General features: G+C 40.2%; 1 protein-coding gene across 48 annotated transcripts in view; it reads right to left on the bottom strand.

Moving 5' to 3' along the window:
- Positions 1-21,529, bottom strand: part of rims2a (regulating synaptic membrane exocytosis 2a) — a 90,907-nt gene that overhangs the window by 53,638 nt on the left and 15,740 nt on the right. For 28 of the 48 annotated variants that reach the window (XM_037273688.1, XM_037273692.1, XM_037273721.1 and 25 more), the window contains 3 exons: positions 20,235-20,445; positions 19,445-19,456; positions 10,473-10,762 (listed from right to left, as the gene is read on the bottom strand). In XM_037273688.1, coding sequence (XP_037129583.1) covers positions 10,473-10,762; positions 19,445-19,456; positions 20,235-20,445 — 513 coding nt within the window. Of the gene's footprint in view, positions 1-6,881; positions 7,876-10,472; positions 10,763-19,444; positions 19,457-20,234; positions 20,446-21,529 lie in introns of those variants that run through there. The other 20 variants (XM_037273676.1, XM_037273683.1, XM_037273713.1 and 17 more) reach the window with 4 other exon arrangements.

The following is a 21,529-nucleotide window of genomic DNA, read 5'->3' as shown; positions in this document are numbered from 1 at the left end:
CGTACGTAAGGTGGCTATGAATAAAGGGGCAGATGAGCTGCAGGAATTGAGATCTTGTTAGCGAAAAGTAGGGATATGGAGGTCTGATCAAGGTGAGCAGTGCACCTTTACTTGTACAATCATTGCTGACAAATGATGATGGGCTTCAGGTTAAACAGTTTGTCTGCTTCTAAAGGGAGAATGAAGCCATCATCTGGGATTACCACTGCCAGTCTACTATTTTTACACTAAATATTTCCACTCACTTAATATTCAGAAGACATTCCTGACATTCCCACCTAATCCTGCTAATGCTCAGCACATTAATCTTTCAGGCCAAGAAAGATGCGATTGAAAGGTGAAACTACAGCCAACTACAGTATTAATGTACAGTACATCCTCTAGTTGGGAAATGAAATCTTTCAAAAACATATTGCCTTTTAAGTTTGACAAATATGCATATGTAAGCATATGTTCAATGGAAATATGATTTTGTGGTCCAACTGGCCTTACTTAAAGCTGGAAAAAAATGCAATAGGTGATAGTGTGCATTGGTGACAGTGACAGTAAAAATTATTAGAGACATCTAATAAATCCAGTGAGCCACATTGTGGAAATGACGTCGTTTGAATCCTGATGTTTTTCGTACGTCATGGTTTGGAGACATTCCAATTGATCAAACTTAACATGTACAGTATAGTGGAATAACTCTGTCCGCTCATACATGTAAATGGGATTTTCCAAATGTTCCAGAAACTGGAATTTTGACTTTACCCAGATATTGACTGCCTGCAAAAATTGCCAGTACCACTGTATCAAAGCACAGTGAGCCAGAAATAAAAGTAAAAAGCTGTATGAAAGGTGCTGATGATTAGCGTGAAACCTTTTTGTCATAAGTCCCAATAACCTCACAAGCACTAGACTGCTGCTGAAAATTTGGCCTGACGAACCATATCATGAACATAATGTTCAGGATGAAAACAAAACAAAAAAAAAATCACTCCAATGCAGTAATATTGTTTTTCAAATGGACACAATGTAAGGTACGGGACAGCGTTCTCGCCACCATTTCATCTAATGAAAACGTTTGCTGGGACCTGTGTGCTCAGCAAAGGCACATTTTCGCCTGAGGTCAGTGGCACTGACAAGTCAAACATCTCAATCAGTGAGCCCGCATCCAGACTTTTGATGAGCACAACTCAGAATCAAGGGCTTTTCTGACCTAAGCAAAATGATCCAATCAGTGGTGATCCTTTATGTTTGTATCCACGAATGTATAATGCATAATGAAGCAGACAAGGTAGGATATAGGATGTGCAACCAGAATAATATATATACTAATCTTGCTACATTGAGCTTCCTCGCTTTTCTGAGCCACCTCCGGAAATCAACTATTATCCTGGAACAGCTAGTAAATACTGAGGATTAAGCAAATATTACACAGTGTTTCATTTATGCTAGCCAGCAGACAGACAAAATTAATGAAGGCAGAAGAGGATGCAGGAGGAGGCTCGGGCAGCTTCTTATTCTCTGTTTACTCAGCATCTGTCTGCCAGAGTAGAAGGCTTTTGATCAATCCTTGGCTGAGTTCTCTTCTCCGCTGCATGGCAGAAGAGGTCCGGCGAGACCGCCAAGTATCGCGAGGGCTGACTCATTTGCAACCCAAATGAACTGAGCTAATTGTACACGTTCTGGCAGACAGGGGAACCGCACACGGTGCAGTGTTTTCAAAATATGGAGATAATTAATCTCGTTGAGCTTGTGAAATACCATCAGTGCTCCAAAAGAGGATTTGAGAACAAGCGAGGGATGAGATGGATGACAACAGCAATGGGCTGCATAGACACAGATATTAGGTTAAGCTTTTTCATGATTCTGTTATCACATGGCCGCTTGAAGTGTATTTTTGGTGATTCAATAAAATAGAGCATGAAATGGCTTTGGATGTTCAGCACGGTGACAGGATTACGTGAAAAGCAGCCTCTTAGCCATTCATGAAACAATGTGATGATGATGATGATAATAATAATTAATAATAATAATAATAATAAAGCAAGATACAGTATAATATATTTTTAGCCCATTTTGCATTCCAAAATGGCATTGTTATTTTGTATGCGTATGCGCAACTTGATTCGTGCTGCAATTTGCATATCTTATGTTTCACAAAAATAGTGTGCCTTTCTTATGACTTTTTTTTTTTTAAATCGACCCGTTCATTGATACAGCATATAGCGTACTGTACATGTCCAAAAAGCATACTAAAAAAAACAAAGCCTCCTGCGTATAAAACGAACCAAAAATGATGTTGTAATGTTGCATATCTTACGCTAAAGAAGCAACATCGAACAATGCTTTGTGAAATACCTTATGTCGTTCCCCTTCCACATAGGCCCTACACTGACAGCAGGCAATAACAGCAAAATCAGGGAAATTCAGACTCTCTACAAACTACTAAATAGTTTTTGACATTGACAAATAACATCATACATTGGGGCATATGGTTGAAGGAAAAGCACCATCCCTGCAGTTAATCTTCTCTCTTCTGGCTATTTAAAAACAAATGACATCAGACATCTGTGTGAGCACAAAAAGCAGCAATTTAAGAAAGCAATAGATCTGGTAAGTCTTGGACTGCAGACGCACGGCCAACCATATATGCTGTCCCAAACACAATTGGAGGAACACAGTTGTGTCTTCTCTTCAGTCTATTTATGAATTGGGAGGCCTGGGGCAAAACTGCAAGGAAAGTACCCTCTATGATGACATTGAAATTGTGTTTTACCATGTGAACTCCAGCGCTACTGTCACTCAACCATTAATGATATTTTAAGGTCAAGGTTCACATGCACAAATGCATACACACGTGCCTATTCAACCTTGGAGGTCCTAATCAGTTTCGCTCCACAGACATTAAAAGGATCCAGATGTCAGAGCTTTGCAAGGGCCAACATTTCTGTCTATTCAATTGTTGACGTCTTTATTTTGCCTTACTTGTCCTGTTTCACTGCATAGAATGAGCCCCAGAGAAAGAGCTCTACATAATGTACATGTAGCGGGGTGATGCTATGACTGAGAAGACCTGCAACCACAGCTGCCAAAGGCAATTTCACCGAGCATGCAGGTCAATGGGATTGGCATCCAGTAAAGCAAACCAGGAGTTGAAGGCATCAGCAGGATGCTTATGTAACTATATGGTCCACTTTAAGATAGCAATCATGTACATTTTTTCGTCTCTTGCTTGTGAGATATGATTATGAATTTATCAACAGATTCTTTTGTTCAGACAATGACAAACTTTTTAGCTGTTACCTGCTGCTGACAGTTTCGACTGCTACTCAGTCTTCCGTCATTTTCATTGTCTGAACAAAATAATCTGTTTATAATTGTCACGTCGACATGATGAATAATGATTATGAAAGCTGAAGGACTCAAACATTTTGAGTAACTCACTACACTTTCACTCATTCACTTTCTTCGTTGGTGTTATCATTTCTATTTTAGCTTTCTTCTTGACTTTATTGCTCTCTCCAGGCCTTTTCTTTTTTTCCCTCTCCAGTGTGCAATCATCAAAACTCCTCTCTTAGATGCCCAGGCAATAAACCAGGGCCTTCCTTATTCCTGCATACATTTCCCTTGACGAAGACAAAGCCAATAAAAGGCTGGTTTAATTACAGTAGCTGAGTCCTGCCAACACCAAGGTACAACATCATGGGGTTGAGGGGTGCTGGGCGCGCTGATTGTGGGCAGAGTGGAACTACATGAAAAGTCATAGGTAACAGCAAAAGGCTGAGCATAACAGAGTTGGTGGAGGTACAACTATATCTAAATTGGTACCAGACACATTCAAGATGGTTGATCAGAACTGAAGTAGTCTTTTGGATTAAATGTCAAATGAAAAATTCCAATTGTTTCCAATGGTGAGGATGAATCGACACACACTTTGTAACTGTGTTGCCATTGCACACTTTTTTACTGGCTATCATAAAAGCTATCATAGAATGTGGTCCACCATTACTGCAAGCCAAGACTGCACATCCTCCATTTTCATCATTTTCATCAAGTGAACAATACATAATCTATGCATTTTCTAAATAATTCCAATAATTGAATTTTCAAAGCGTGTTCTGATTCTTCATACACAAGACGGAGCTGGACAGCACAAAAAGGGAGCGAGCCGATTGGCTGAGCAGTGCAAGCATACTGACGAAACCAGAGGAAATTACCAACAAATGAGCTGTAAATGAGTGAGTCACAAAATGTCTAACTAGTTTAACTGAACCAAGCCAAACTTAGTGGAAACATGACTTCTCCTTCAATGTTCTCCTCTCGCTGATTTCATCTGACTCTTCTATAACTTTGTCACTATGCTGACAGATGGGGTTATACTCCTTCTACATTTTGGTACTTTTTGCCTTGCTCTATTTGGCTTCTAATCTTCTCGCTCAACACCCAAAATAAGTGAGTTCTCTTTTTGTTTATTTTAAAGGAACGCCTAGTGAAGTTGTGCAGAACTGAAGCCAACTCAGAAAGGCTACTTAATCTGAATTGCTCTTAAAACACATCTTACCAAGTCTGCTTTGAACAAAGCATATGTCCCCAAACACCAAGATATAAAAACCAGAATGAATAAATCACCAGTTAAAGTAGCCCAACATGACTGCAACATTACTGTTGTTGGGAAGATTTGACAAGCTCAGACTTTCACTGAGGAAGGCAATGTTATACTGGGAACTAAAGTTAACAGTTGAGAGTTGGAGGATAACTTATAAAAGCACACCCAAGAACAGTGAAATAAGTTTGAAGTTAATGAAGAGCAGCACAGTGTGGTGCATTCATTCTGTTGCACCTTAATGCCATTATTTTAAACCAATCACTAATTAAAATTTAAAAGCACCTATGAAAAGATTAATTTCATATGTTTTACAATAGTTGTCACTGGAGATGAAAAAGTTGTGGTGTGTGTAAGTGTGTGTGCGCGTGCATATGCGTGTGCGTTAAATGTAAGGAGCACTCAACCATTGAGGCCTTCTAAGAACAGATCCCCACTTCCCATTAGGACCTCGGCTGACACGCACATGCATAATACATGGAAGCAGAATCTAAAAGCATGCAGCCCATTAGCAGGCATGGAATGGACAAAAAGAGAATGAAAAGAGAGACCTTGGACACAAACCTCAAAGCTGGAACTGACAGAAACTTGTTTAGTCTGATAAGAGCACTCTACTACTACTATTCAGCATCGGGTTATGTTGTTCTATAATCACAGTCAAAAGAAATGATCAGATATACGGTCACAATTTGTGAGCCTCGATTTCATTGGGTCAACATTTTCTGCGGTTGTTATTCAAAGCAGTACTCCAACTGGGGTGGCCATGAACTAAACTAGATCAGCTGCCGAGTGTTGTTTTGTGTGTTCGCTGTGTGATTGATTACCGTATTTTCCGCACTATAAGGCGCACCTAAAAACCTCAAATTTTCTCAAAAGCCGACAGTGCGCCTTATAATCCGGTGCGCCTTATATATGGACAAAGTTTTAAAATGGGCCATTTGTTGAAGGTGCGCCTTATAATCCGGTGTGCCTTATATATGGACAAAGTTTTAAAATGGGCCATTCATTGAAAGTGCGCCTTATAGTGCGGAAAATACGGTACATGGAAAGGACTCATTTTGTAAAAATGCTGGTAATGATGACTGTTCAGTGCAATTGGGTTCTTTTTTTTTCTCAACGGCAAGCAAGCCTCGAATCTATCTGAATATTGCGGATCTCTGCTCCATATTTAGCTCTTCCGGTTGTTGAGTGGCGTTAGGTATGCTGTACGTTTTAACTTATATTAGGGTGGTGAGCAAGATCATACTAAGGTGATAAAGAGTAAACTATAGAAAAACTGTCATCTTGCAACCCCCAGCTTCTTCCACCATCAGCATAATGTGTCTGCCATGGCAGTCAAGCCAGATGACCAGAGGACTCTCTGCAATCGAGTGAAACAAGCATTTAGCAGGCTAATCATAACATGCTCCAGTGCATCAAAGCCAGAACTTTCTTGACACATCACACAAGCAGTCTTCGAGCGATAGCTATTATGTTACTTACATTTCAAAATCCACCAGAGCAGGTTGCACTTTGATCAAAAGCTTAAATTGAATCCAGATCCCCAACACCAAGGAAATAAAATTTAGACAATTCAGGTGCATTTTCCAGGTACAAATAGTAGTCTGTTTATAATTCCCCATATCTACATTCACGTGATTACAGGTAAAGGAATCAAATATCTAATGGTGATTTTTTTTTTTTTTTACATACTGGAACGAGATGAACACAATGTCATGCATTTGAGTGTGTGTGGGTGGGTGGATGAGACCCTGCGGCTCTGGAGTGTGTACGATACTTATTTCCTGGGCTGAAGTTAAACTCCCGGTCTAAGATGACCGTCTTCAACCCCCTCATGTTCTTCTCTCTCGGGTCGCACAGCACAGCCTCTGAGAAGCGCGCACACGCTGCAGCAGTGGTGCGCTGGAGCATGCACGCACACGCAAGCAAGCTCAGGCGCAATACGTCGCAACTAGCAATCCACAAACTGATTATTATTTGTACCCGGCGCATGTGATACAAACACACACGCACATTTAAATCAACCCACGCACGCGCACGCCCACAAGTATAGCGCACCAGAGCAGCATGGTTGATTTTAGCTGGCAGAAAGCTCTGCAGCAGCAGGAACAGCAGCAGCAGCAGCAGCAGCAGCAGCAGTAAGCTCACTTCTCTGCCGGTGGCTGCTGCTACTACGCGGGCATGGTTGCTAATCAATAAACGCAACAATCCTCCCACCACGAATTCTGGCTTGACACGGTAACGGGGAATCCCTTCCTCATAAATTAGTCTTCGCTAAGGAAGCACTCACCCTATGTTGCTCAGCGCCTGCTCCAGCAGTTCAGTCTGCAAGATATTCTGAGGCGCCGAGAAAGCCCCATTGAAATGGGATAGAACCGAGCTACAAAACTGACGCAATGTCTCAAACTGCATTTTCGCCCTCCTGCTTGCTTGCTTTCTTTCTTTTGTGTTCGATAGCACCTCTCCTCTTTGCAGTTTTTTTTTTTTCTTTCACCCACAACACATCCCAAAGCCTCCGTCTCCCCCTTCAACACATTCTCCCCGTTTTGTGTTGATTAGTATCTCACGGGGCGCATTAAACGCGACGACGCCGATCAAGTTCCATATTTCACCAATAGCTCCTCGACAAGCGTATCCTTAGGTGAGACGCATTCCGGGTGGGATCCTTTGGTCATAATTCTTCGGACTTGCAGTAAGAACGCGTTGCAGGTACCCAAACGGCGTCGTTTATTCTCCTGGTCGTGACACAAACGTCCTCACGCGGGGCTGCGATCGGCGAGTGTCCGCCCGCAGGAAGGTTGAGGTGGGGAAACATCCCCATCCTACACGGCGATCGGGAGCTGCATCTCCTCCCCGGAGCTACCTCACATCCAAGTCATATTTTTGTCGAGGAACGCCGTCTCGCTAGCACATACGCACACGCGCGCTGCTGCACTGGGATGCAACCCACTCTTTGTCATATCTCTTCTCCTGCGCGCTCTGGCAAAGGCGCACAGCGGCAGATACATCGCAGAACACCCCAGAGGCGTCCACGCTGTTGTCGGGGGGTTTTCCGCGTCTGGGGTCACACCATCAGCTCATCATTTCAATGCAGTGGCGTCCGACAGCAAATCCAGCTCTCAAGTGGGATTTGTGTGTTCACGACACGAGCGGATATATACGCGATGGGTGGAGGCTGGACGAGAGCAATTCCGACCCATCGAGTTTAAAGCTTTATTCATCAATAACCAACCGTCCCATCATCTCATGCACCTTTCAAGCTATGACAATCAAATCTGTATCCCCTTGTGAAATGAATTGAAAAGCCATTAATTTGTTATAGACCCCCCCCCCCCCGCGCCCACTATTTTACGTGTTTGTAATAAAGAAAAAAAGCACTGCATTGTAAGAAATACACTGTTTAAAAATAAATACATACTTTTTATGTTCCATCTTATACAGCACTTTGTAACAACAGCGATTGTTTGTAAAATGCTCTATAAATAAAGTTGAGTTGGAAGTCTCAACAACTGTGTTTCTGAGCTGTGTACCTTTAGGAGACTTGGTTAGACCAGTCTGAGTGTCTTGACATGTGTCTTAGCATGTGTTCTCATTTTGCATTTATGTGCTTGACTGTACACTGTTCAATAAATGGCTGAGCGTGCATTGCTGACTGTGACTCACTCTTTTTTTTTCTCACATCACTGGAGTAGCTGCATATGAGTAGTTTGCTTGTATAACCAAAAGCTTGGCTCACGTCAATCATACGTTGTGGCCCCTGTGAGACAAAGTACCGTCTCCCTTCTTTCTGCTGGTGAATTGTGTGCCCCTACACAGAAGCCTTACCGCAGTAATAAAACATAGTATATCTCGTGTTTCACTTCAATCTTAACACAGTATTCAAGCTCAAACAATACCATGTTATTTCATTCCATAATGTTAGAGACATTAATTGAACTACTAAGTCTCCCAGGCATTAACTACTCATCTACCCCTGATAGACTCTCGCATTAGTTTAATCAGTTCCTTAACAACTTTACAACAAAAGGGCAATAAGTGTCCTCCACAAAACCAGCCAACTGGATCACACTTACTCAGTATCCTTGTAGTCAAAATGCTTGGAATTTGCAGATACACTATCGTCAAATTCCAAATAGTACAGATCATGTCCCAAATAAAGCAGTATTGTTTTCACAAAAGAGAGGGGAGGTTGTATAATTGAAGGCACCATGCTATCAAAAAAAATATATTTGGACAGCTATAACGTGTTTGTCGTTGCATGCCTCTAAAATGTAAAGGCGAGTAGAAATGGGAAAGTCTGAATTTGGTATCATTGTGTAGTCCCTCCAGGAATCTGCAGTGTTGATTCCAAGAAGAACAATCCTGATTATCCTGATTCTATGGAGAGTAATTCTTGATTATGCGGCTTGAAAGTTGATTTGCCACGGGCAATAAAAAATTGACTGAAGGAAAATTAATGTACTAATAAAGTAATAATTTACTGAGGATATTATTTGCAAAAGCAAACTTCTATGAAACATTGTGATTATGAAATAATGACTATCAATATTGTCTTTGAGCCTCTTGGCCAGATTTTCTATTATTATTATTATTGTTATTATTATTATCCATCCATCTATCTTCTATATTATTATTATTATTATTATTATTATTATATGTGCAGGAACGACGGGATGTTATCTTTAGTAGACTTCTCTGTGACATGACAACACCTTTGGTGGACATCTGTTTTAATTATGCCCATGAAATGAATAAAAAGAAAAGCCTCGCCTCATTTCACCCAAATTTAGTTGGTATTTGTACATTTGGTCCGCAGAAGAACTTTAATGTTCTGTTTAACTATTCTTTAACATCCAGAATCAGCGCTATCTCAAGATTCCCTAATTTTCGAAAATCCTGTAACTGACAAATTTCTTGCACTGCAATGCGAACAGAAAGTGACTGATAGATGTTGACGTCTACCTGAAATTAGACATCTATTGTATGCAAATATGAATTGTGTTGTGGTTCTACTCCACCGCACCAAATGTTCTTCATAAAGACTGTTGTGAAATGCACTATATAGTAAATAAAGTTGCATTGTACTGTCCATTTGTACAGAAGCATAATCCCATTATTGAAGCAGACAGCACTGAGATTATATATAAAAAAGGATTCTGGGTGATTCGTACTAACTGATACCAGACTACAAACATGTATGATGAGCGAACGAGGAGGAAACACTTTGTGAAGAATGTCTACTGGAATGAGAACTTTGGCAGAAGAAAGAAGAAGGAGCCACCATGTGGACATGTGCTGCCTTACATGGTACCAAAATCAATACCTGAGAGCCCATGCAAGTGTTGTGCTAAAATTTGACCCATTCTCACTTTCATCCTCAAAAAAACATACGTACATAACTAAGTTGAAACCCTAAAGCATTATGAACTGGCCAGCAAGTTAAAACAGAAAAACAGGTAAATGTGTGATCTTACTTGAAGAAAAGAAAAAAAAAAAAGACAGAGAACATTCACCCTCTATCTGCCAACGGTACATCCTACATATTTTTTTCTGATACGTGTGAGTGGGTTGGGCGAATGGCTGTTGAAGAATTGCTGAGAGCTACTGTATCTGTCTGTGTCTCCTTTACAGGTCTCATGGGCTCCATGTACAAGCTGTTTTATATGTGGCGTCTTGACTGGCTTGCAAGGAGACACAGCTTGAGTCACTGCTCTGCGCCAACCTCACACACATTAGCGCAAGCATTAAAAGTCTTCTGTTCCTTACGCCAGACAACTCCACGAAGCATATAATCATTTTGAACGCATCTAATAAAAACAACTAAAGAATATATGATCAATCCCACATGCATATTGCAATTACATGTAGTTCTGAAACTAACCTGTCTATGGGTGCATCGCCATGTCCAGAGTACCTCAGTGAGCCGTTGTCAAGGGACGCCTGTCTGGGCAGGAGCCCGCCGTGACGTCTGCTTCTGTCTGACGTTGGTGTCAAGTCCCCTGAGGCACCCTGGTAAGGGTATAGTGACGGGTCCTGCAGTTTGGCCTTCTTCCCCTGCGGCCCACCTTCAAACACAGCCCGCACCTGACCAGGGGTCGAGCCATAAAACCACGCCCCCGATTTGGTGAGGATTTCTTGTTGTTTTCGGCACAAGTTGCATACCCACATCACCTACAGGAAGGAAGAGGAGAAATATTAGCAATGTGGGAGGGAGTGCACAGCAGCAATAAAACATCTACACATTCAAGTTCAAATGCCAGGTTTTAGCCATGTTAAAATAATGACAATCAATTGTAATAATTTAAAAGTTTTACTTGTGCAACTTAATTGAGAAAAATAAACACCTGAGGTAATATTCAAATTTTTGTTAAATGGGAGTCAGCACACATCTGCTACCATTTCAAGTGCCTCTGATTAACCCCAAATAAAGTTCAGATGTTCTAACAGGCTTTTCTTGGTATTTCTTTCTAGCAGAAACATGAAGGTTTTGTGCTAACATGGGCTACGTTTAAATGGACGTATTTATTCAGATGATGATTCCGCTTCCAAAATCCTTCACTGTATGTATGGTGTTCTCTCGGTGATGACCCGTGTTAAGTTTGCACCAAATATCTTATTCAGTGGAATTAAAAATATGTAATTATGCCCAAAATGTACCACATTTCCCTACATGCATTTGGGAGATTTTAGCGTGTATTTTTGCGAAATGCAGCAGAGCTTGGCTGTTTTTCTTTGGAAGTCTAAGGCTTCTGTTTCGCCTCGCTTCCCCATAGCCCAACTATAAAAAGAAGGGAGATTGCTACATATACTAAAGAGCCACTACTTGCCAGAAATTCCTGCAACTCCTTCACTGTTGCTGTCAGATTCTTGGCAGAGCAGTTTTATTCTCATCTTTTAATGACTTATGAGGGAACATCCAGTTCTTGGAAATGTCACTGTTGTACTATATTTTCTCAACTTGATGACATCATTGTATTTCAAAGGTATGACTAATGCCTTGGACATTCTTGAGTACCCTTCCTGACTGATACCTTTGAACAATGAATAAAAACACTACTTGAACAGCTAAACTTGATTTGGGGTTAATCAGGGGCTCTTTAAAATGGTAACAGCAGTTTGTTGACTCCCATTTAACACGGGATTGAATGTTATTATTGGTTAACCACATTATCTCAGTTATTTATTTCTACTTGTGTCTTATAAAAACACTTTTCAGTTGAGCTTGAGAGGTTATACAGTACATTAAGGGTTTAGGTTGGTCAATTTTTTTTTGTATCCAAAAATCATGGCATTTGAGCAAGGGTATGTAGAATTTGTATCCCGTATGGTACATTGTTTATGATGAGCTGTAATGGAATAATCTGTGAACATATGCTAATAAATTGTTTACAAAACAAAGGCATACACCACCGTTGATTGGTAAAAAGCTTTTCAAATCCAAAAAAATCGACAGTCACATGATGGGACTACTTTTTACTTTGTAAATCAAAACACGAGGTTTTCACCCCACTAAAACAAAATTCATAAATTGGCCGTTGATTATGGGAAAGATGATTTATTTCACACATACAGCAGCCTTTCACAAAATTAAAGTTGTTATTTTATTCGTGTTTTTGAAATTTTGCGTCTGTGAGTCTTCTGTACATCTCAGAGCATAGCTCTTGATCTTTCTTAAATGGAAACTTTTGGTTGACTGCAGAGGTTCGGGTTTGATCCCGAGCTCTGGCCTTCCTGTGTGAAATTTGCATGTTCTCCAGCACGCCCGCGGCCCTCGTGAGGATAAGCGGTTCAGACAATGGATGTATGGGTGATGTTTCTTTTGTTAAGTGCTCTAAAGACTAGAGAAGGTTTTTACTGCTCTGATGCTGTGCCTTTATCTGCTCTACTTTGCAGCTACAACGTCCAGCTAACCACATTAGCCTCACAAATCAAACACACACACACACACCAGGTCCCAGTACCTTCTGGTGTGAACAGTCTGGTACAAGTGACCATATCTATACCACACCAACTTATCATGAAGTGTGTCTGTAAAGACAGGAGAAAGGAAAATGATTGACAGGCCATGCGGCCAGTGGACTAAATGGAAAACAGCTTTCGCTCCACCCCTCACCCACACAAAACACACACACACACACACACAGAACCAAAACCGCCCGTCTTAAAAGTCTCAGTGCTGAGTCAGTGCATTACTGTTATTAGCGCAAGCAGGACTTGAATGCTGCCTCTCTGGCTATCAGAGCTGCAAAGCTGAATTGGCATCAGCGATACAGATAGCATCTGTATGTAAAGTGCAGTGGTCTTGCCAAATGATTTCCTGTAATGTCCAAATCCTGGGTGCTGGTATATCATCAATACAGTACAGTTGTTGATGTATTAACAAGCTTTGATTTCTGACTAGTTGACAAGATGTAGAATGAGTGATGTCCCTATTTGTGTTTTGAGTTTGACTGTGCTTGTACCGTGATTTAATTTACACTAATAGACTATGGAATCAACAGCTTCATACTTCTGCATGTTTATTTGATATATTTTGGACTTTGGGGTAAATCATCTACCAGTTAAGCTCATTAAACACTTAAGTTATGGGAATATTAACAATAATGTGCAGATAAAGGAATCATACTGCGGGCTGACCCCTAGCTGAAACAAAGTTATTACTTAATGCAGCAATCAACAATGACAAGTGATAACAGTCATATTTTCAATTCAGACTCTTACAGACATCATGTACCACCAGCCTATGTGATATTGACACATTTGTGAACAGCTATCAAAGTTACAGATAGGCTATAACAGTAGTGACACACAATGGAAGCTGTGAGGCTACAAATTGTGCTTTATGCGTCCCAGTGGAGTGTAGTCGGCGAGGCCGTGACTGCCTTTAACCGAGGTCATGGTCAGAGTTCTTCAGTCAAACGTTAGCCATCGGACGAGGTAAGACCCACTCGCCACCGGGGCTAGTTTTCTTCATTGCTGAACCACATTAAACTTTTTGCAAAGCATGTGAAAACTGAAAACATGAGTGAGAAAATTACTTGTCACTTCTGTGGCTCTGTAGAATCACAATGAAAAGCAACATGGGAATTTCATTGGTTATTTTTTAATTATGACTTTCTTCAGATTCAAGTTATTTCTGTACACCACAGCAGAGGATGTTGGTAATATCTGTCAACTGTGGGTTTGTGAAGACCTTGGAGACTTTTCTGCGATTAAGGGCTTTACAAATAAACTTGACTTGACATTGTGCATTCTTTCATTAACAGAGGGGTACCAACAATTTTGTCCATCTATATGTAAATTGCTATTTATTTCCTAGATTGTTTATGTATTTTCAAATGCATTGAATTAAAGATGAAACACTATACTTTTACGTTTTTTGTTCATATCCATTGGGTTGGTATACAGAAGCGAACATGTGGTAATGGCATCACTGCGCCGACACTAATGGACCTGACTGTATATAGACACATAAGGCAAGCGCGTACACACGCGCACACACGCACACACATACACACACACACACACACACTCCCCTTCATATTAACTCTCCATGGATGAGTGCAGGAAGGGGGTTGGGGGCTGCAGCCCTCAGGCAGGGCCATTTCTCCTTGTGTTTGCACATTTCATAGTCATTGAACCTGCAGCTAAAAATAGAAAGCTAAAAACCCAAGCACTGCCACATATAACAACCACAGCATCATGGGCTGTCGTGTATACCCTACAAATGAGTTATATATGATTATTGTGAAGTTTGTACAGTAACGACTGCACAAACAGCTAATTCTGAATGTAGAATCTATAGTTCTGAATGTCATTCTTTTTATAAATAATGTTTCAAACTGGTATGAGCCACATAAAAAGAGATCATTTAAAACCTAGAGTAAAGCTTCTTCTTATGCTGTCTTTCATATTTCTATTTCTGAAGGTTTAACATTTCAGCGTGAGAAGCAGTGAAGAGCAGTGAGCAGCTCCTTGTGGCCAATAAACTGCACTACAACATTACTTCACATGAGGAGAGTGAATCAGCAGAATTGCTGCAGGTATTCAGTGTGCTCAGGTTGACAGCCACTTTCCGCGTCAAATCAAATCAATAGCATTCATTTATTTCTATAAGGGAAGTTAGGTATTCATTGCCTTTTTCATTTCTTTTCTCTTGGCTAGACTTTATAAATGCCAAATGTTTTCCTGCTGAAACATGATATGGGAAACATGACTATCAAAAAAAAAATTTCAGACAGACTTTCTGACTTACATAATAACATACTCCTTGATGGCTCTGAAACATTTACATAACTGTAATTGTTCAGTAATCGCACACTCATGATCACTTTACATTGTTCAATAACTCTCAGTCCTCGTGTTAATGATTGATTCTTATACCTGTCAGTGACTTGCGTATACTGTAATCAAGAAATGTCCCAACAGCGAACGTCTATCAAGACATATGTTAAGTTATTATATTACTATTACTATACTACTGTATTTTAATTACTATTAAAATGACTATTAATACTATAGTAATTGCTATACCTAAATTACTATTACTATACTATTGTATTGTAATTACTATTAAAATGACTATTAATACTATAGTAGTTGCTATTACTATACCTATATTACTATTACTATATTGCTGTATTTTAATTACCGTTAAAATGACTATTGATACTATAGTAATTGTTATTACTACTATACCTATATTACTATTACTATGTTGCTATGATAACTATCATGCAAAACGTTGTTAAAAAAATGGTAGTCATTATCATTAGTGCCATATTAATCTAATTAAAAAGTCAGGAAGAGCAAGTATCACACACTATAGTGACAGACAAATTTGTTGAGGGAGATCTTTGTAAAAGTCCCAAAAATAATAACAAAGAAGACAAGAACAAAGAAGTGAGGTTAAGAGTGGAGATGGCCAATGCTGCAATATTGATGGGGCATTAAATGAGCTGTCATAGGTATCATATTGCCTTGCCGTATCTCTCCTTTACCTGCACCGAGGGGAGCTGAACGACTCATTAAAAGACTCATTGTTCAGGGAGTGGAGCCCATCTCAGACCATCCGAGGCTGGACCGCGCCCAGACTGAGCTGCAATCATCAATAAGGATAGGAGCTAATACACTCCAGAGAAAATTATTGCCACAGCTGGGGGAACTACAGTCACTTTATGGTGCTGGTTCAGCCAATGAATAATGAATTTAAAGGACTAACATTGTATACAGACTGCCCAGGCATTTTTGTTACAGGACATACCTGTCCAAATATAAATACTACAATTTGTTATTGTTTGTGTTTTTCTGTCAGTGAAATTAGGCTTTTGTGGCATTTTCAAGAGCAAAAAGTCTCCATGACACTTTTAGAGGCACTGCGTGTGCAGAAGATGAAAATAAGGCAAGCTGCAACATCCACATGCTCCAACGGTGGCTGCACGTGGTGAATCACATTTTAATGAGCTTCTAATTTTAGTGTGCGCGCCAGCAATAATAATAGACTTCATGAATATTTATGTGCCCTGTTTGAAGCTCAGAGACACGGGAATGAGGTTGGGAATACATTTACATCATTGTACATGTGAATATGTGCTTTACTCACACATCCCATCAGTCTCCGCTTTTTTTCATGCACAGGTTTACAAGTTTCAAAGCTTCAAATAAGACATTAACACATGAACAAGCTGCTCTCAATGACCGAACGCAACTATGCATGCATGCGTAGCATAAAATATTAAAATGGTCACACTCGCTAGCTTACCCATTGTGGTGCTGAGAGAAACACAGAGTGTTCAATTCAATCACTCCGTAAGGCGGGCTGGGCTGTCTGCAGCTCTCGTAACAAACAAACCAGCTACTCCGACCTTCAGGACCGCGGACAGCTCCAAATCCAGACGCCAGCTGCCGGGAGCAGTGAAGGTTACACCGGACACTCGACCGGCCACATCCGCTCCGATCCGACCGACAACACCGCAGTCTCTGCCCTAGTTTCTATCAGTCCAAATATTGAAGCTGCCTGACTGAAAATAAAATGTTTCCAGCTGCAGACGATCCGAAATAGCTGTCGGGACTAGTCTGGGAGAGAAGCATGTGAATCAAGCAAGGACCTGCCAAATGAGGTTGTGCATCCCATCACCAGTGCATTAATTCATCCATGACTCGGTCAGCCTGCCGTTAACTCCATCCTGAGCTCCATTTATATGCGGCAACCCCCTCGATCCAGCAATAAGACAGAGCAACATGGGAGCGCTGAATGCTGACTGAAAATGTTTCTGCTCCCGTTAGGCGCACTTTGTCATTTGCTGTGTGCTGTGACCACTCTCGTTGGCAATGCAATCAGAGTGCATTTTGTCCTCAAATAACTGCAAGAGGATGAAGTCACGGGGACAAAAATATGATGTAAAGTTGCAGGAATGATGCAGCGTTCACATACAGTAAGAATCATTATTTTCAATTCCATTTCACTCCCAGAATCCAACTATATACGGCAGTAATGCCAGGTCACTCCACCATATATTTCTATGCATTTTACAACAATGCATTTCATCCATTAAGTACTTCTACAATTCTTGTCCGATTGAAACGATTCCTACTTTAACATATTCCAAACATTCACACCTTGCAAGCTTTTCTTTTCTAATTTAAAAAATTAAAATTTTTCCACAATTCAACATTTTTCTCACAGCAAAAATCCTAATTCTAGTGAGACATGATACATGAATGTACCTAGTTTTTACTTCTTACTGAAAGCACAACACTTTCCTGGTCATATTTTTTATATGTATTCATCTTTACCCATGAAGAATAATAATAAATATCAAGTGGAAATGGAAGTCAAAGAGGCAGAATCTAAAGATGCCAATGAAAATAAACATCTTGTTTTGAAACGAGCATAGTCTTGGATCACATACGACATATAACTTAGAGAACATTCCTGTATACCAGACAATTTGGTTACCATGACAGAGTCCCACTAATTGTTATATTGTTGATTACTGCATAAAGTACTGTATGCCTTTAAAACTACATCAATCCATTCATCCATTTTCTGAACTGCCTTTCCTCACTACAAACATTTAAATACAAAAAAAACGTCATATTTCAATGTGTTCCTACTGTATGTTCAAATGGGTCAAGTAACTACAATTCCACTCAAAGTTCACTAATTTCAGATATAATCTAACAATGGGATGAAGAAAAAAAGAGGGCTTGGAAGTAGTGATTTCAAGAGTTGCTTTAATCACAAATGACTTCCACCCTGGAGACTGTAGGTTCCTCAGGCTCTTTTGAAGCCACATTAGAGGAAGCATGAGAGAACTGGTGGTGAACTCCATCTACCAGGACATGCAGGCATTCTGAGGTCTTCAAAACATTGAAACAGTCACACTATAGCAAAGGTTATAAGAATCCAAATGTCACTGCTTCCTTGAATTTTTTAAGCAGAATTTTTCTGTTTTTAGTTTGATAAAATGTTGTAAGTCAAGTAAGAATGGTGAGTGTAGACTCAAAGAGCCTTCCAATTCTAAATCTACTATATCAAATTCCAGAGCGCAATTGCGCTGCTTGCTGCTGACTCCAGACATAGACTCAGACTAGTAAATATTCAATGCTGGTTCAAAGAATGAGATCTCACTCACTGCAGTCGTCACAACAGCAAGAGTAGAGTAGCACTGTTTGATAGCTCATTTGCATATCATTATACAAAAACAGTGAGTGTTCCCTTATTATACTTGATAGATACAAATCAGAAAGATACATATCTATTTATAAGTGGCATTTTCTGCCATTATTTGATTAAGCCATTTTATATTTCATTACATTGACATCTCATTAATATACTTCAATGTTTATGCTAAAATAAGCTATTTGATGGTTAAAAATGACCACAATAGCGGTGCTAATTTCCATCAGCAGTTTGGATTCGCTATCTTTACTGTATATTTTCACTTGATAATATACATGGACTCTATGATCATGAAGCAATTATATAAAGAAGCAACAATAACGAACTATCCCGTGTGTGTGTGTGTGTTTACAGGCATGTGATAGCACCAGACAAATGAGTTTGAATGATGGCAAAATGTCAAGTCTTGTTCTGTTTACGCATTTCCCAGGAGTTGTAGCTCCTTGTCTCGGTACACATCAACTCATTCATGAGATTCTATTTTGTACAACATCACATTAATATTTAACACCAGCATCCACAGTGTGTATTGATGGTTGACCTTGAGGGTAAAAAGGCCAGAACACTACTTAGCGAGAGGTGTCATTGCCTCTATTCACTAAGTGGCACTTCCCTAGGACCATGTGCCTACCCTCCAATTAGCCACGGCCAGCCGGCGGATCTCCCGACTACCCTCTAAACAGAAAACAAAACATCTTTGAGGGTTTTACTTGCTGCTTGTTGCTGCAGATATTTTTGTTATTTTCTAATAGGCCAAGACGGTTTAAGCAATATTCATAGGCTCAAGGCAAATAGAACAAAATTCTGGTTAGAACTATCACCATTATTAAGTTTCTCAGATCATTCCACACCTTGCTGCGACATCTGTTCATCTATACACTACTAAAAAAAAATGATCACACATGATATATTTTTAATCTAATCGCCAGTATGTTCAACACTATTCACACTCTCCATTATAAAACTTTTTACATTTGCTTTGTTGAGATTAAACACCAGTGATAGTTCTGATTGGGCATTGGGTGATAAACTCACACAGACCGCCGTATTCAGATTTTTTTGTTTGTTGGTTTTAATTGTTTTTGGCTGCTGTATGTGCATGAGTACGTCACAGGAACAACAACGTTTCAGACACACTCCCAGCAAATGAAATAAAGGATGTCGCTAACCACTTTGTCCTCCTGTTGCAATGCCGTGAAAGCAGGAATGCAGCAAATAGATAGAAAAGAGGAAAATAAAAGGGGAGGAAGAAAGAGGGAATAAGTGGGCAGTAAGAAAGATTGTCCTGGTAGCACAGCCACATACTCTAACAGCAATTAGATTGCACCGGTTGGGATAGAAACATTTAAGGCCAGGATAAAAATGTAAACCCATCAAATAATGCAATCTTTGCCTTCAGTCTGTTTGGGTACATTTAATTTAATAATTAAAAAATTTAATAATTGAATAATTAGAAAATGAGTCGTAGTTCCTTCCAGTGGTGAAATACAGTTTAAGTTACACTCGGCATGAATCAGTGTCTTCTGCTATGTCAACACGCTTCTCGAGTATAATTTTGATAAAATGTGAGGATCTTCATTTGGTGGCAAAACAAGTTGGCTGTGATTACGCAGACAACGACGGAGAATAGCCTTGCTACGCGGGTCTGCGAAAATACTAAACCTTAGTTTAACCCGCCCTTGCACAGATTCACACTGCAACTTGCGCCAGACTTTCACTTGGCACAAAAATATGAGCCCATTGTGTTAAGAGTGAGCATAATCACAACAGAAATGTTGCAGACAGTCTCTTGTAGAGGGCAAAATACTGAAAAAGATTCATCACTGTGAGAGACACCACTGGCTCAATTCCCAGATTATGATTTCACTGAGTAGAGCGGAGAGAAATGTTCCTGAGGGCAGGACATCTGTATGTGTGTCCTTATAAATAGATCGTTCCAAGCATGCAAACCAGCGTTACCTTATTTGACCGCAGAGACACTCGTCCTCCGCACCGAGCACAGAATTTTGTTTGGCAATATGAACAGAGGTGGCCACAGCCATCAGCAAACTTGGTTTTGTGGCATATCCCGCAAGTTGGGGCTTCGCTCTTCTGTTCCTGAGCCTGCTTTGTCTCATCACCCATCTTCTTGACCTGGTCCTTGTATGACTCAAACTGCTGGTGCAATTTCCTGTGGGTAGATAGGACGACACGTTAAACAGGTCTAATAATACACTAAGTTCAATTGAATTGGAGTCTTGTTTGCCTGTGCGTCGCCAACACTGAAGTAGTATTGCATTCAGAAAGGTGCTTGTAATATACAGTATTGAGTCCTACATTCAACTATCAAATTGATATAAATAATATATAAATAATCAAATAAATAATAAATTAATAGTATAAATTGATATAACCTTGTATTGGTGATGATGAGATTTTATGGACACATAATCATACGGTGGCAAAAAAAAAAAAAACAGTCAGGAGCATTAACATATTCTACAGATTGTCAGAGAACAGACACGCACTGGTGGTAATGTATATTTATCACATCTGCCTAATTGTGTTACCACCTCTGTCCTTTAGATGGCCTCCTACTGATACACAACACGTGATCTTTTGCAGAAGATGCTGAACTCTTGACACGTCCTCAGAGGCTACTGAAAACACATGGGCTCTTCACATGCATTTTGGATGACACATGTCAATTGAGCGTCTCCTTAGAAACTAAACACTGGGCTGACTTCATAATATGGCGATTAGAATTGGTTTCGCCCCACATATCCCCTGCAACATTCATTAGAGCTTGTGAATTATTGAGTAGCGCTATCCTTTTACCACATACAGGTCTGTGTTTGAGTGAAACGTGCTTCCTTTACCCTCCGCCAGTGCTTTGGAGTCTAAGTATAGCAGCCATCTACACTACCTGACGAGTAACTTGTGTGCGCATGTGCATGCACGCTTTTGTTTGTGTGCATGTGGCATCAAAACATGATGGTGTGCCAGCAGCATGCCCCTCGTTGCACTGCGGGATTAGAAGTGTCGCAGCCTTTGTGTGATAAACAAGACGAGATTAGTGCGCCGCCTTGTTCAACAGAGCTCACTAAATCTCATTTGATGACAGAAGGTCTGATAACAGGGTGACGATAACTGTTCTGCAAGTTAAATGGCCACTGTCCAAGAGGATCAGAGACTACCGACAATCTTGTTTCTACTCCATCTGCTATTTCATTCAAACATCCGATGCCCACTCCTGGCACTTCACCACCGAATTT

Source organism: Syngnathus acus, chromosome 16 (genome assembly GCF_901709675.1).
Source record: "Syngnathus acus chromosome 16, fSynAcu1.2, whole genome shotgun sequence".
In the NCBI taxonomy this organism is placed as follows: domain Eukaryota; kingdom Metazoa; phylum Chordata; class Actinopteri; order Syngnathiformes; family Syngnathidae; genus Syngnathus; species Syngnathus acus.
Note: the sequence above shows the minus strand (reverse complement) of the source record. Positions and strands in the feature narration are given on the sequence as shown.